We start from the raw sequence: 18,192 nt of genomic DNA, 5'->3' as shown, positions 1-18,192 counted from the left end.
TCCCCAATCATCCCAGGAGTGTCTGCCGTTAGGGACAGTCCTGTTGCTCTGTGTGAGGAGTCTTGGGTTGAGTTCCCTTTTCCAAAAATGTCTCCCAACAACACTGGGTCACAAAGTCCTGCCTCACAAGAGTGAGAGAAGGATGGAGACATCCTGCCAGTCCTCACTGATTCTCATATGCCTCATTCCATTGGATGATCAAAGCACCAGAGGAAAAGGAAATCTGGTTCTTTTACAAAGTAGTTAATGCTGTTTTCCATCTTTACTCCAGGATATGTGCCCTAAGCCTTCAGGTTTTAAGGACACTAAAATTCTTAAGCTTGGAGAGACTCTTTGGGGCTACCTCAAGCATAGATCTGTAGTTACTTCTTTACTCAGCTTTTTTAAGGACTTTCCCAAAGGTTTAGTAAGGTCCAGAAGTTTGCTAGATAGCATAAGGGCTTGTCTGTCCCCCTGCTACATTGAGACCTTTGGCGTCTGCAACTAGTTATTAGGTTCACACCCCTTCCTGGCCCATTAAACAGTCCACTTTGGATGCCTGAGTAAAACAAGTGGGTATTTTCTTAGGGACCTAGGCTTACCTTCCAGTTAAAACACTGGAGACCTTAGAACAAAAGGTTAGGTCTCTGGTTACCATATCCTCACATGCCAATCTTTCTAATGGCAGCCTCCTTCAGCTTGCTTAAGGAGGATTCCCTAGTTGTCATATGACCCTATTTGTATAAACTGCCTTGAGGTAATAGTTTTTCATGACCATTAAGACTGTTTACTGCTTATACAGGTTACAGGCATATATTATAGTGTTTATATAGTTTACAGGCATATTGTAGTGTCAAGAAAGGTCTCCTTTTTTGTAATACTAAGCAGATTGAAAACGGTTGTATTGGAAGTTGGGGGTGAAAATGTTTCTCATGTGACACATAATATTTTGGCATATATGACTTGGCAGTGGTGCACAACTTGAATGTTTACATTGGCTAGAATTGATATTGATTGCAACTAACCAGGTCACACTGCGATAGTTTTGTCTATAATAAAAGCATAAATGTGTGTTGAGTACTGATATTGATTATGGGCTGCACAATGTGTTGATGGACTGCATGTGGTCCATGGGCCGTAAGTTGTGCACTTTAGCTGTGTGCATAGATTTAGTGATTTTTTTTATCTGAGTGAAATGTATTTTCTTGTAAAACAGTTTACTAGACTCATTTTTCTCCCTCAATTAGGTCCTTGATGAAGTAAAGAAAGTGCAGACTGGTGGTCGTTACCATAGCTACTGGTTTGATGATGAAAAATACTGTATGAAGAAGAATAAAAATGGTAAGATAGTCATGTGCCAGGCAAAAAGAGGCACATAACTACCTGAATGGGGGGCCATACAAGTTTGCCTTGTTATAAGCAAGGCCACATTATATTTAGGTACTATGCAGTTGGCAGATTGCATTAAAACGTGGTGTACATTATATATATAGGATATAATGTACAGATTGTGTTATAATGGGATATAATGAACAAGACTGTTATAATGGGATATATTAAACAAGATTGTACTAAACTTGGCTTTGCTGTACAAGAATGTATTTTAATGGGATATACTAAACAAGATTGCATTATAATCAGATATTCTAAATAAGATTGTTATAATGGGATATACTAAACAAGATTGTGTTATAATGGATAATGGGTTATACTAAGCAAGATTGTATTATAATGGGATATACTAAACAAGATTGTGTTATAATGGGATATTCTAAACAAGATTGTGTTATAATGGGATATTCTAAACAAGATTGTTATAATGGGATATACTAAACAAGATGGTTTTAATGGGATATGCCAAGCAAGATTTTATTAAATTGGGATATACTAAACAAGATTGTTATAATGGGTTATACTAAGCAAGACTGTGTTATAATGGGTTATACTAAGCAAGATTGTGTTATAATGGGATATACGAAACAAGATTGTGTTATAATGGGATATACTAAACAAGACTGTATTGTAATCAGATATACTAAACAAGATTGTGTTATAATGGGATATACTAAACAAGATTGTGTTATAACGGGATAAACTAAACAAGATTGTATTATAAAAGGATATACTAAACAAGATGGTACTATAGTCAGATATATTAAACAAGATTGTGCTATGAAGAGATATACTAAACAGGATTGTGTTATAATGTGGTATACAGAATCAAGTTTTATTGTAATGGAACATACTGAACAAGATTGTTATAGTGAGATATACTGAACAATAGTTGTCTATAATGGGACATATTGAATAATATAATAGGATATACAGAACAAGATTATATTATAATGGGATATAATGAACAAGACCATTATAATGAGGTGTACTGAATAAGATTGTGTCATAATGGGGTGTACAGAACAAGATTGTGTTATAATTGGGTGTACAGAACAAAATTGTATTATAATAGGGTGTACAGAGCAAGATCGGGTTATATTGGAGTGGTTATAACAAGATTGGGCTGTATGGGGTATACAGAACAAGACTGTTATAGTAGGGTGTACAGGACAAGATTGTGTTATAATGGGGAGTACAGAACAAGATTGTGTTATAATGGGGAGTACAGAACAAGATTGTGTTATAATGGGGAGTACAGAGCAAGATTGTTTTATAATGGGGTGTACAGAACAAGAATGTGTTATAATAGGGTGTACAGAACAAAATTGTGTTATAATAGGGTGTACAGAACAAGCTTGTGTTATAATAGGGTGTACAGAACATGATTGTGTTTTAATAGGGTTTACAGAACAAGATTGTGTTATAATAGGGTGTACAGAACAGGACTGTTATAATAGGTTTTACAAAACAAACTTGCGCTATAATGGGATGTACAAAGCAAGCAAGATTGGGTTATATTGTGGTGGTTAGAACAAGATTGTGCTGTAATGCATATACAGAACAAGTTTGTGTTATAATAGGGTGAATTTTAATAGAATAGTATTAAACTGGTTGTCCAAGTACGATATGTAATATGGTATCATATATTAAGGCAGCTGTTTCATCTTCAGCTTCATTTGGCTTTTTTCTCTCTGTGTCTAGGTTTTTATTGAGCTTGGTAATCTTAGCAAGTGTAATTGAAAGCGAATCATAGTACGTTTAAAGAATGTTGTTTAGACCATTAGCTTATTGCATTGAGAGACCTATCAAGTTCCTGCTTCTTTAAACATTGGATCCTTGTATCCTGATGCAGCAAGTAGCTTGACATCTGTGACTCCACTTGTAATGGATGGAAGCTAATCTTGTGCTGACACAGGTTTGCTTATCCTCTCTGGCAGCCTTTGTTTCTGTGCCTCTGTTGTGTCTACTTCTAGTGTTGAAAATCTGTATGGCGTAGCAAGCCTTCCTTTATATGTCATACCTCCAAAAGTTTTAATACACCTTTTTCAATTGCATTGTCAGCATAAACAGGCCTGTCTTTTATACCATTTGCCTATTAAAAACAAATCCATGTTTTATTGCAAATTTAATTTGAGCTATTATTAGGTCATTGTCATGTAGTCACAATTTTCCATTTCAACATCATAGCCACCTTCGTCCATTGTAAATCTTGAGCTTTAACAGTTCAGCTCTGTATTTTAAAAAATGGCACCTGAATTATAATATGCGGAATGTCCTGGCATGGAAACAAATTTGATCCATTCTGCTCCATCTACTATATTTTTGGGGCATAAACAAGAGTCCAGTGCACCATCTTTGTGACTAATAACCCTTGTACCTTAGGCCAAAAACAGCAGCTCATTATGATTTCCAGAAGCCACCATCTTGGTGACTAATAACCCTTGTATCTTAGACCAAAAACAGCAGCTCGTCCAATTTCCAAAACTCAACATATTTGTGACTAATAACCATTGTATCTTAGACCAAAAACAGCAGCTCATTATCAGATTTTCAACGTTGTTATTGTGCTTGCTGGCATTTATAATTGCTTAGAGTGGATGCCAGCCATACAGTTGTCAGTCATGATTTTTCTGTTTTAAAATGGAATTCCACTTTCTTCATGACTCTTATTCCAACATTTCTTGATATGGTCTTGTATCATTTCAAGCTTGAAATGAAGAAAAAAAACTGTTGAGAGAAAAGAAAAGATTGAACATTGAGCCAAGAATATCAGTGGCAATAAAAAGGAAAGGAAAAGAAAATTTTATCAAGGCTGCTAAAAAAGCAGAACTTGCATATCACTATCAACGGGTTATGTCGAGTTGGGGAAAAGACAAGTGAATTTATGTTGTTTCATCTTACAGATTTATTATGAAAAAGAATAAAGTTTAATATAATACAAATTATTGTGGCTGAATTACTATGTGAATACTGATATGCACATGTAATAACATATTATACACAGGTTATACAAATTTGATTTTTGGAGGGAAGGGGGGATTTACAAAGGGTGCAGGGTATGCAAAAAGTTTAAAACACAAATTGTAATTTCTTCAAATATTTTATTTATACATTTGCTGACATCAAACACAAAATAAAACAACAAAAGTCATCAGCTTATAATCCAATTGTTGACAGAAGGTAATGTACACACTTGTCAAATATTTCATGTGCTAATTTAGGTATTTATTCTCCTGAACTGAGAACTACAAAAGAAGCCAACTGCATAGTTGACTAGCAGAAGCTCTTCTGATACCATTTTATCAGTTCAACAATGATCAACACTACTTTTACTCAAAAAGCTTACAACAACGTATTCCATTTTAAAGAACTTCAAGGTACAGTTTTGTTTTGAGTGCCTATTTTCCTCTGCAGTGTTTAATTAATACAGGCACTGATGCATATAAATATTAATGTTAAGCATAGAACTGACAACTTATAAATCATTTCATGAAAAGAAAATATAATTTATACATGCTAAATGAAACTGTCATTCGAATGAATTGACTTTTTATTAAAATGTTTTGGTAAATATTCACCATATAGCTACCTTATATACTTGTCTTAAAGTGTGTTCGCGTATAAGCCGACCCCCAAACTAAACAGGCATAAACACTAAAAAGTGCATGACCCGCGTATAAGCCAACTAAACTCAGAGTCATCTCAAGATGCACGAGGTAAATTCTAAATGCATTTATTTAGGCAACATTTATTTTAAAAATTTACATGTGAACTTATCTCGAGGTTGCGTGCATGATTATTAAAATGAAATGGTAGTAAACATGTTTGAAAAGTAATTTATTTGATTTTCTGTTTTCTTATTGTTTCTGCCTAAGTTAGATTTGTGTATAATTTAATTGAACGATGACAAGAATTTAGCAAGCGCGAGTTCCTGTAACACTCCTCTCCTTTTTGACTCAATTATTGTTTGTGAATGTATTATTGAACTGGACATTTTATATCAGTGCACCAGTAATTACGTTTTTACTTTGTTTTGAAATTGTAAATACCTAAACTCATTAAAATGTAATCATAGTATGACAACACAATAACCAAACAATCCATTTCAATTCAATGCTCGCAGTTAGGCTACTGAATGTATTTTCATAATGGCGCCACCACATGTGATTGTAGGTTTAATTACATGCTGAATTAAGTACATCTCTTAGAGTTGACTCATCTGAAAAATTTTTTTTTGAAAATACAATAATAAAGTTTTGGCTATAATGCTTTGCAAATTATGCTAGTACCATAAAGCTGAGTTGTAGTTTGATTTGATGTAAACGACCTTACCATACCTGTCAACTTTCACGCTGGGAGGAAAAAACTCTCTATTTTTGTGGTTGCTCCATGCCTACCTCCTGATTTCATGATATCTTCCGATTTATGCAGAGAACTCCTGATTATTACATTATTTCTTGAATTTTCATTTCTTCTAAACAAGAAAAGTCCTACATGTTCTGTTGTATTACCTGTGAATTATTATTGTGACCAAATAATTTAGTATAAAGAATGTGCTTCTTAGCTAAATAGAATGTTATGTTTAAACAGTATTCACGTAAAGTAATGATTGTTTACATCTACAATAATAAAAAAATACCAGAACAAAAAAAAAAAAACCACACCAAATAAATCAACAATTAATTTCAATCCCAAGAATGACACTACGAATGCTTTAACTCCATATGTTATAGCTCCATTCCCATGAAAGAAACTTGCACGAGTAAACACCTGGTATTTTTATACCGTATGTACCAGTGTTAAACTGGTATAGTTACCAGTCAAAATTCCATCTTATCACAAGCTAGTTTCAGGGTTTTAATGATTAACTGGCATGTACTGCTCTTGCAAAACGAAAGACAATTTCCCCAACTATCAACATAGGAGGCACCGAAACATCAGGCTTTCCATTGTGTGGAAAGCTATGTTTGTTCAGCTAAAGCACAAAACTAAAATTAATTGATTTTGATCTTTAGTTGATCTCTATGAGAATTTTAGTATTTATTATTACCATGCTTCATGAACATGTAAATTATGATGGTTATGTGCCTTGTATGAATAAACATGCATACCTTTTTAAAAATTTTACCTCACTTTGTAGGATCGTTTATATCATTGAAAATGAGTAACTCCTCAGTGCATGATTCAACATAACTGAAACAGCTATTAAGGACTAGCTGAAATGCATCTATGTTTGGGAATAAATAAGGATTTAAGTGACCCTATGCACGGTTGTCAGACCGTACATTATCGATCAGCATGATCTTCCTGGTAAACTCAATCGGTCAACAAATTATGAAGTCTGTATCTACCTTTAATTAACTTCGTGTTGGAGAAATCAGAAAATATGCACATGCAAAATAATAACAAAATCAAGGTACTTTATAACAGTTTAATAATTTTTGAGTTATCGAAAGTTACTTTTTGTACATGCCTTAGGACATGGACAAAAATTGTTTCATGTCTCAAGATTTACAGCCATTACAGTAGTCAACAAAAAGACCTAAAAACTGTCAAGTTTACACATTGGCCTGCAGATAAGCCAATGTCCTTCCAAGTCTTTATTTTTTCCTAAATTATTCGGTTTATACATGAGTATATACAGTATATGTACCACGTCAAAAACATTTGTACACTCTTGAAAGATACCATGGTCAGCTTCACATGAAGGGTCAGTGAACTATGTACACAGTGTGTTGTATATTTCATCTGCTAGTTGATTAAAACATCTAGCCAGTATCAGTTCACACCACAAAATAATATACTTACAACGACACATTTGAATTACAATTTATTCATGGTTCATTTCCCATTTTGTTCTCTGTGCCTGTGCAGTGTCCTGTTGAGCCCATGACACATGCCAATATCCGCATGCCCTACTTGTAAAAAATGTAATGGTGTTCTAGGCACAGTGTGTGTTATAATGGGGTGTACAAAAAAAGATTGGTTTCATTAGTTATACTCAACAAGATTGATAAAAATTGTTATAATGGGGTATATGGAACAAGGTTGTATTATAATAGGTCATATAGAATAACATTGTTATTTAATAGGGTATATTGAATTTGAGTTACATTGGGCTACATTGAACAAGATTGAGTTTTAATTGTGTATACTGAACATGACTGTGTTATAATGTGGTATATTGAACATAACTATGTAATAATGGGGGTATGCTAAACATAAAACCACTAAAATGGGGTACTTAATGATACAATGGTCAGTTTGGTTTTCATGAGCCCAAGGCATAAATCTTGTGTAAAAAAAACCATTAAGACCGGATAGAATTGAATTAGTCCAATATATTAGAAACCTGGACAATGCCTGGATTATGAGCCATTTGGGGTAGGTGTCCTTTATACATAGATGAAATCCAAGTAAATCTAAGAAAATGAATTATAAATTACATTCTTAATGGGTTGGTACAGTGAAATTTTTCAATAGCATGATTGCTGGGTTCTACAATGCCATAGTAGTATGTAACATTTTGTGCAGCAGCCAACAAGTAGCTTAACTGAAGAAAATGATGCATGCTTAGCCATTAGGGCCTACAAAAGGGGTGGGAGTGGAAGGTTTTGCAGTACATCAGGAATTTTTGTGAATTTATTTTAAAATTTCAGGTGCCATGGCACAATCGTATTACATCCAAATTTTTGTTGTAATGAAGTGTTATTACAGGGTTTCACTGGATCCATTAATATATGTTATGGCAGTTTTGGCAGCACAGTAGTCATGATAATTCTTCTACCTGCTTTTAGAAACTGTGTCAAAAGGCATGTACCACCACCACCACCACTTCACATCTGGACGCCCAGAGACTAAGGATTCAATCGAGGCCTTCAGGGTGAGATTTAGAACCACTTGAGGACCATATTATTATTATTATTATTATTATTGTTGTTGTTGTTGTTGTTGTTGTTGTTGCCTAACCCACAGCATGATGAGGCAAAGTAATCACTTTTGTTATGACAGCAGCAGTGTGATACGTTTTGTATGAAAGTATTGGCAAATTAGTGGGGTGGGTAGAAATGGATACACCTGGCCTTTCAGCACACTTGTCAAAATGAAGATAATTAATTTATTATTTTATCTATTTGCATCTTTTCATCTGTTCACCATTTCTAGGCTACAAGGTACAATGTGGTATATCTGTCCAACTTGCATTTTGTGATGTATCAGGACCATGCAGTCCAGAACTGGGTAAACATCATAGGTTTCTGGGATTTATTCATCATTATTAATAAACTTGTAGTAATATAACTGCATCTATGTCCACCACTATGACTGCAGTTGTGAACATGTTGTTTTGCTGCCATTCTTTCATACATCTGAATCCATTATCATGGTGAAGTTCTAGAGGCCCCTTGAAAATTGATTTTTCTGAGCTTGTTTATATTTTCATATAAACAATATATGTGTGCCTAAAATTCAAATCCAAATGCAAACTGCACAGACCCAGGTCTAAACAGTTTGTTATGAGTAATGAAAAGGATAAGTGATGTAGACACTGATCTCCCTTTGCATTATGTGATAGCAAATCAGGATCTATGTTGTTTGCAGTCGAACTTGACATAAAAGCAAGTATGTATGCTAGATGACCTAACTAAAACTTTGAGAAATTTAGTTGATTATTTCTCTTTTAAGTAGATTTCTTTGGTCACACATTTTGAACTTTTTAATTATAAAATTTTAATTATGCAAAAGCCATGCAACTTAAATTTGATAAACATATTTACATGTCTAATCAGATGACCTAATTAGATTTTTATTCTGTTTTAAGTGATTTATCTTTCTTTAAAATTTGTCCATTTTGATTACTGAGACTCTTTGCAGTCTGTCTGTTTAGCATCAGGACTAAGGAACCATTTTTTGATCTAGCCAATTCAAATTTAATAGGTCTGTTGATGTACACCTAATTAAATTTGTATACTGTTTAGCAATTTTAAAAAGTTTTATCAGCCATTAACACTATTTGGGCTTAGACTGTTGAATTAATACTTCACTGTCTCCAGCACGTATTTTTTTCAAAATTCTTGATACAGCCATACTGTGGTTCAGGTCCTACTTAGTCAACAGGACACAAATTGTGCCCATAAATGGAAAACATTCTGGTCCATTTGATCTATGTTTGGGTGTTCTCAGCCCCTTGTCCTCATTCTGTGAATTCAGCAACTCCCAAGGAGGGATTTGTTGTACTACCCATATTATCTGCATCAGCCTTGGTACATATAAAAGGATATATACAGCTAACCCCAACTTAGGCGATAGTAGCATTCTCAAGTGTGGTCACGTTACTCAATATTGTGTAACTCAAAACCTTTGGTTTCACTGCCTTTAATCTAAATTGATAAATATATAATTCAATTAACTTTAATACCATTCATTTTAGCCGGTTATGAATTCAACTTTTTTAGTTTTAGACAAATAATGTCATTATTTTTAGTCTTTACTAAAAATAATTAAAAGAAAAAATAATTCATATCAAATCGCATTAATGAAAAACTTGCACAAGTCAAAATTTTGTAAGTTGGTGGATACATGTATATTGTCAAACTGCATGTCAACTGTTCTCTTACCCTAGGTCCATGGCAGCAGAATGGAGTTGGTATCATAGGTTCCACTCCTGGGGAGGGAACTAAGCGGTAAACTTTGTACATTTATGTAATTATTTATTCATTCTTGGTTAGGTTTTGTTGCTTTTTGCAACTTGTATACATACTGTTATGCATAGAATCATGAAACTGGGTCAAGGAAAGTATACAACTGCATCACAGAAGTTGATCACTGTGACCCATAGTTCATACTTTACTGACTTGGTTTCAGTTTTGTTTTAAGCTTATTTTTCAAGTACTGTTCATGCTAGGATCATCCAACTAGATGATTTTCTGCACCTCTGTTAGTGCCACACCTTTAGAAATAAAAAAAGGTTACCATGACCTTTATTTCTCCTCTTAAATGTTTAGGTTACCCATGTAGGTTCTTTTTTGTGTGCATCCTATTATACTTGGAATTAGAAAACATAGCCAGAGATGCATTTTGATCAATAATACACCATCACAAGAGTAGGTTGCTTTGACCTCTACTATGCTTCAGTGTCTACGGGTAAAATTTGTTTTAGCTGTTCATGCAGGAATCATTAAACTAGATGATTGTATACATCTGTATTAGTACCACACCTGTACAGAAAAGATGGTTATTGTGACCTACATTTTACTGTTTATGACCATTGTTTTTTTTTGCGTGTTATATGTACACTATCCTATCTAGACTCATGAAACTTTGTGAAGGGATGTGAGCACTACATCCTTATTGCAGCTCACATTGTATGCTTTTCGTACTATAATTTTGTTTTATGTCCCTGTTCTCAAGTTTGGTGTTTGCTAGAATTGTGATACTAATGATGGTATACATTTATATTAGCACCACATCCTTGCAACCAAAACAGTCTCACCATATCCATTTTCATTGGCTTTGGCCTAGTTTCTGCATTTAGCTGATTGGCATATGGGTTTTCTTGAATACTATATGCAAACTGGTCTTCTTAGAATGATGAATCTTGGTTTGGAAATGCATGTTGAGAAGTACAAAACCATATAGCAAAAGAGGTCTGTGTGACCTTTATTTCATGTTTCAGTGACCTTGTTGAATTTTGTGTGTGTAAACTGCATGAATTTCATTTGAGGCCTTATATTATAGAGGTTGATCAAGATTTTAACAAAATCTCTGGTGATTGGGACCACTCTGGTGGCCTAGTGATTAGAGCATCCACATTGCAAGTGAGAGGTCATGGGTTCAAACCCTGTCTGAGTCATACCAAAGACTTACAAAAAAAAGGTACTAACAGCTGCCTTGCCTTGGTGCTCAGCTTTAAGAGGTTAGTGTTAGGACTGGTTGGCCTGGTGTCAGGATAATTTGACTGGGTGGGACATCATGGTACACGTCTGCGGCATGATGTCCCAGTGCTAGACATCACTATAAACTGCCACACTGCAGACATCGTAACGATATGGCTGAAAAATTGTTAAAGCTACATTAAAAATCCTAATCACGCACACGCACTCTGGTGATTATGTGCCTGCCATAAGGGGTTGCATGTTATGTTACAATCTGTCCATCTGCATGTTACCAGTTTCATTTCTGCACAATAACTTGAGCTGTCTGCCATCTCTAGTTACCAAATTGTATGGATGGTTTGTACTTGGAATAAGGAAGAACCCTATTAATTTAATGGTCAAGGTTTCTGTGACTGAAGAAATAAAATAGCCTTTGCACTTTTGCACAACAAGTTTCAGCTATTAATATGGAGGACTATTCACCATGGGGCAGGCAATTCACCGTATTGCCCGTATTCCTGTTACAGTATGCAGTGGCTCACTGGTCAGGATTCTAGACTTGTGACTTAAAGGGTACAGATTCAAATCCTACTATTGTACCAGCCTGGATCAAACACCCTGGTATGTCCTTGGGCAATTCACATTCCAATTCCATGGCACTAAATAACCCTATTTGTGCTGCTGTGTCTTTATCCTTCAAACCTGTTCCAAACTGCTACAGTACCACTACTTTTATATAATGTGCCATTCACATTATTCCTGTTACAATCTGTTACAGTACCACTACTTTAATATAATGAAATTAGTGTTCTTTTTCATTGCTTTGTCTTGTATGCACTGTCACAGAGGCAAGCATTTTGTTTTCACTGTTACTTGATTGTGAATTTATGTTTTGCATGTTAATGACTGCTTGAGACTGCTAAAAGTTATGTAGAGGTGAGCCATGGTATTGTTAATTATATTCTATTTTCTTATCTGTGGAACTTGTGACTTTATGAAGAAAAAAATCAAGAATTAGGAAATACTAAATGATGTCATACACAATCATTGTGCATTTTTAGCTGGATTATTGTGACAAATTGACTTATATTAGTTCTCATTTCTGATAACACACACACAGACACACTAATGACCCTTGGTCCAGTCAGGAATTTTGCAGCAGTTTTTGTCAAAATATTTGCAGTGTCAACATGAATGTAGACTGGTTCCATGCTTACTTGCAGATTTGTGAAGGGACAGATAAGAGACAATGAACTAATCATGCCAGAAGCTGGATGTTGTCCATTATCACATGAATACTTACTAATTGTAATCAGAGGAACAGTACTGTGTGTTTTTGATTGTTGTCAGTCAAATGATTACTGATTGTAGTCAGGGGAACAGTGCTGTTTTTAACTGTTGTCAGTCAAATGATTACTAATTGTAGCCAGGGGAAAAGTGTTCAATATTTTTGATTGTTGTTAGTCAAAAGACTGCAGATTTTTGTAGACAGGGAAACAGTGCTATGTGTTTTTGATTGTTGTCAGTGTTTTTGATTTTATGAGAAATTATTTACATCTTATTATGCATCATTGTGACTCATTTGGGTTGGCTTTTGTTGGATTGCTAAAAAAACTTAATACATATTATGGTTATATACACTGAACAATCCCTTTGTTAAGTAATGTTTGCTTAGAGTTGTTTCCCTTTCTCATACAGTTGTTTTATATGAAGACATTATTATAGGTTAATTTTAAACCGCATTAATGTATAATGTGGAGACAAGGGGGTATATAATTTGCTTTCTATTCCTTTAGTTTGAAAATCAAATTCAGAAGGTTGCAGTAATGATTTTGATACAAATTTTAATTGTTCCTTTCAGAGTTCCAAGATGCTAGTGGTTACTGATGCACTTCTTGAGACCAGACCATGCTCGGAACCATCACCATATTGTAAGTGTTGTTTTTACCATTTTGCAGTAAATATAATACTTGCTTACCACCTCTGCAGTTGCAGGTTTGATAATGAATTCTGCACAGGCCAGTGCTTACCACCCACTGTTTGAATCTTCAAGTTTCCTTCACCTCCCGAAAAAGCACATTTAAACTGCCTATGCTATTGAGTGTGGTTGGTTGATTTTTAAGGCAGTTTTGAGCCCATTATTTGACATAAATTTCTGAGGAAATGGGAAGTTTGTACTAAAATGTCATGGATCCAATGCCCAGGCTCCCTCTAAATCTATATAAGGTCTCACCAGTAGCCCATTTCATACCAAATTTAACTGAGTTGCTCCGTAATTATCCAAATAACCTCCTGAGTTACTTTATACTCCAGCCAATCAAACGCTGGTGGGTACATGTACATAACAAAATGATGTCCTTTGTTGTTTAGAAATATTTCGGAAATGAAATTAATTAAATGATTGAAATTTATATGTAAATTATCCACAGACTTTCAAAAACAAATCTGATAAACTCATATGAAACTCATTTATTATAATGACGTTTCGGATGCACAGAAATAGTTTGAACAACTTGCTCTTTGATTGCCAGGATTAAATTTGTTTACTTCGACACCGTTTACTTACTTACATGTACATGGCCAGATGTAAACAGCTCAAAGCTACTCTCTCATATGGGTTTGAAATCCGCCCTGGTTTCCAGAAAATTAGACAGGATGGTTCCAATATTAAATTTCGTCAACATCTGCGGCTGCATCGCTGTTGAATATTCATTTTTCAACTCGATAAATGATGAAGTAGTTACAGAAGTTGATGCTTATGCTGAAGCATTAGCCATATTTTACCCACCACCTATTACGGTCAGCTGACCACCCACCATGTGATAAAAATTCCGAGCAAATTACGAAGTTCACCGAAGTCTGCATGAAATGGGCTATACTGTAAGTGAGTTGCCTGGTAGACTTGTCCTCAACCCCCACCCATCCAAGTTATCTAATTTGCCTGACAGAACCTCGAGTGCATAAAAATATGCAGCAGTTAGCTTTTGAAGTTCTTGAAAGACACAGATAAATTATTAATATTCAGTAGTTAATATTCAGCTCTCCAATATTGTTAGTGAATTGCCTGTTATTCTTGTTCTCATCCCTGCCAGTTATCTAATTTGCCTGACAGAACCTTGAGTGCATAGATAAAATGTGGCGTTTTCATTTTGAAGTTCTTGATATACATTGCTAAATTAATATTTATCTCTTCATGCTGGAACTCCAGTTGTAGGTCCTGCATAGCTGCCAACCATCACGATTTTAGGATGAATTTCATGACTTTTTTCAGCAATTCATGGATTCATGCCAAAATAAAAAAATTCATGAATTCTCCAATTCTCAATTATTTTAAATCTTTTATAAAATAACCGATTTCCCATTAAACGCTAGTCGTGATATTGGCAGTTGCCAAAACGGTCTGGCACTGCTGGTCACGATATTGGTACAGTTGGCCCGGTAGCAAGCATTTTAGCCTATTTTAATCTATTACATATAGTTTTATAAATGCTTTTGAGAGAAACTATGACCTAACCAGAATTTTGCTCCGTGCATGTGTCATTCTGCCATTAATGAATCATTGATATAAATCATACTTTTTGCACACAGTGTGCCACAAATTTTAGTATTGGTATGGTGGCAGAGATGATGTGAGGAAGCACATTGGTTGCAAAATACACGTATAAGTTGGGAAAATTAAGAATTCGCAGATTTTAGCCCTGGAATATTTTAAGCCATCAACGGAAGACCTGCAAGCTACCAATGTTGAAGCATTATTTGTGAGTTTTCTTGTTGAACACAATCTACTTTTATCAGCTGGAGACCATGCTAAACATTTGTTCCAACAAATGTTACCGGACTCAAAGATTGTTTCCAAATTTTCCTGTGGAAGAACCAAAAGTGCTGCAGCTCCTGTGCAGTTCTCACAGCAACAGAGACAGTGATCAGTGAAAGAGTATTTTCTCTAGTGAGGAAAAATAGGACTTTGAGGCCTACTTAGGTACAGAAAAATTTGTCAGCAATTTTAGTCACCAGGATCAACCAGCAGGCAAGAAGTCAGAACTGGTCTGAAAACAAATTTATGATCAAGCAGTTGAGGAAGTTCAAGTCTGCCGCAGTATCACGTCTTGATAAATAACCACAAGAACAAGTGAAGTTTATGAATACCATAATAAATAGAAATTCAGATATATTTCTGCATATATGTAGTGTTTTAGTTTTATATTGCAATCTTGATATAGTGTAGCATTGACGGTCAGGGTGGATGGAGTTATTTTCATTGTATTTTTCACTAATTCATGTCCAGATTCACTATTTATCTCTATTTTCACTAATTGCAAGCCTGGAAGGATTTGCAGCTATGCATGTACATGTACTTAAATTGGCCTAGATTTTGGTCAGCTGGAGACTGCTATCATCTTGCTGAGGCTACCCAGGAAATGATGCTTTTCATATGGAGAAAAAAAAGTGAATAAATTAGAAAGTTTGACAACCATCTTTGCAATATGCCCCACTTTCAGTTAATTTGATTGCCAAGTGTCAATGGTATCAAATGTTTAGAAATTTCATTTGTGCTGTTGGTAGCGATCGTAGAGATAAACTTTTTCCTGCTAAAAGGAAACTTTCACAGCACTATAAACATGTTCTAGTCACTTTGGAAAGTGTAACAGTTCCTCAGATTCCATTGCTTTTACTTAATTTTATTTAAGTTTGATGCTTACTTCCTGTGAGAGAAGGTGCTTTGTTTTTATTGTAGTTGGCTTCCTTTGATGAAGGGTTCATGTGTTATTGTTACCACTAAAGTCCAGCTTTCTAGGACACAACTGATTTACACTGGCAACATCAGATAATTGTAGAACATCAATTGAGACTGAATTTATTTTTTCATTTCCCGAGTATTTATACAGAGCAACAGGTGCTTCAAAAGTCAAGTAGTTTTCTATGAAGTTTCAGTAAAACTGTTTCTCTGTACATTGTACAACTAAGAAATAGCCATTGTTTGGTAAGTTGATGTGGTTCCTGTTTCTGCCTTCAAAGGTTGGTCAAATGTACCTTAGGTCTAGCATGACTATTTGAGAGTGTATCATAGCATACATTACTCAGGCCAGATATCAGCATAAACAGATTATGATATAACAGTGCACTGTTAAGATGGCTTGTCAGTATGAACAAAGAATTTATTTAACAATATGTAGATTCCAGTGCATTTTATATCCAAGTTTGCAGCTTCCTTTCATGGTGCATTTGGATTTCTCCCCTCCAAACCCACGATTATATATAAAGTTTAAACAGCCAACAATGTTGTCACAAAAAAACCCAACCCAGATGGTATATTTTTTTGCCAGTAAGGAAATAAATTGCAATTTGTGAGATTGGTGAAGCCCAGCATGATTCCTGAATAAACATTTTACACATTTTTAATGCTTTTAAAAAAAAAAAATTTCATGTGCACAAAAAATAGTCATGTATATGAAATTTCAGGAGCCATGCCATGATTCTCTTGTATGAGGATTCATACATAATCTCTTCCCCAAAATGATAAACTTTTTGCCCATTATTTCTGTTGTACTTTTTAAAGAAAAAAATGTACAAGAAAAATACATGTATTTGAATTTTTTTAGTCATGCCATGATCATGTCTTATCCAACTTCATATTGTAATGGAGCATGCTATAGCGGGGCCACATTGTATAATGTTTCACACTTAACAGACTTTCAATAGTTTTTTTGGTCCAGATTTTCCCCAGAATTACTTTGTATTTTGCACAGAATGGAGAATATCCTCATTGTATCATCATTTTTGTTGTAATGACAGGACAACTAAGCAAAAGAGTTCTAACTTAAGTTTTATTGTTGCTGGGTTTGTAAGTTTGCTTACTCTTCTCCAACACTCCTCCTCACTTTACGGAATAAGTTACTGACTAGGACTTAAGATGTATTCCTGAGTCTCTTCATCAAGCATGGGCTTCTTTCTCTTAATGGTTCAGATCCAAAACTCTCCTGGCAGGCTTCACCACTATAAATAAAAATAACGTTTGAATTCGAATAGAAATAAACCAAAAAAATTACATTGTGTATTTATGCTTATATGAATAATTTATCTCTAAATTAATTATCTTGTATTGTAATCTAATAAATTTTATCAAGGGATTGAACTTAAATTTATGTGCATGAGCACTTCAAAAAGATTAGGAAATACAAAAAATGGTTACCTTTTAAAACAAAAAATGCAAACGCGGGATTTATTCTATTCACTGTCACATGCTTAAATTCTGATATTCAGATTTCTGAAACTTGTATTATTTCATGGACAGTGATTTCTTAGTATTGGGAAAAAGGTATTTTGGTATTTTGAACAATATATGTATGAGCTGTCCATAAATATTCCTCTTAAAACATCTTGAATAATTACAACAACAATTAAACACAACCAAAAAATCAAAATACTTTAGTGTGTCTGCTGAAATCATTTATTGTTGTTGGTCTCCATCTTATCTCCATCTCCTTCCACCAATTGTCTGCCGATTTTCATCAAAGCATCAGGAGACATCATGACCACCTTTTATTCTTTTATTACTTCTGACAACCAAAATCCCACATTTGACCTTAAACTCCCCAAATTCCAGCTCTGCTCTGTGAAAAAATTAGGGTCCTGAGAACCATAATAGACTGTATCTGCCTGTTTTCTTCAATGTGTAATGATAAAACACATAAATATACTGTGTTTGGGATGGGGTATAGAAAATTGTCAATTTTAAAAAGTAGTAGATTTCAACTTTAAAATGGTGTGTGTGTTAGACAGCCTTTCCTCACTATAATTAAAGAGCCATTAGAGTTGAAGGGCAGAAGTTGGTATAATTTTGTCACCACTAAAAAGTGTCACATTGGCAGTCCTATCTTCAGGGATAAAGTCACAAGCCAATATTTTCCTTTCCAGTCAAAATTGCTCTTCTGCTTTTAACTTGACA

The 18,192-nt window shown here is 34.6% G+C and overlaps 1 protein-coding gene across 1 annotated transcript in view; it reads left to right on the top strand.

The window, feature by feature from the left end:
- LOC149801964 (alpha-1-macroglobulin-like) overlaps nt 1-18,192 on the top strand; it is a 146,424-nt gene that overhangs the window by 65,546 nt on the left and 62,686 nt on the right. The window contains exons 18-20 of the mRNA XM_089956362.1: nt 1,227-1,320; nt 8,172-8,257; nt 13,108-13,177. Of these exons, the coding sequence (XP_089812488.1) occupies nt 1,227-1,320; nt 8,172-8,257; nt 13,108-13,177 (250 nt within the window). The remainder of the gene's footprint in view (nt 1-1,226; nt 1,321-8,171; nt 8,258-13,107; nt 13,178-18,192) is intronic.

This window comes from Sinohyriopsis cumingii, chromosome 4 (assembly GCF_028554795.1).
Source record: "Sinohyriopsis cumingii isolate HCF-2022 chromosome 4, ASM2855479v2, whole genome shotgun sequence".
Taxonomy (NCBI): domain Eukaryota; kingdom Metazoa; phylum Mollusca; class Bivalvia; order Unionida; family Unionidae; genus Sinohyriopsis; species Sinohyriopsis cumingii.
Note: the sequence above shows the minus strand (reverse complement) of the source record. Positions and strands in the feature narration are given on the sequence as shown.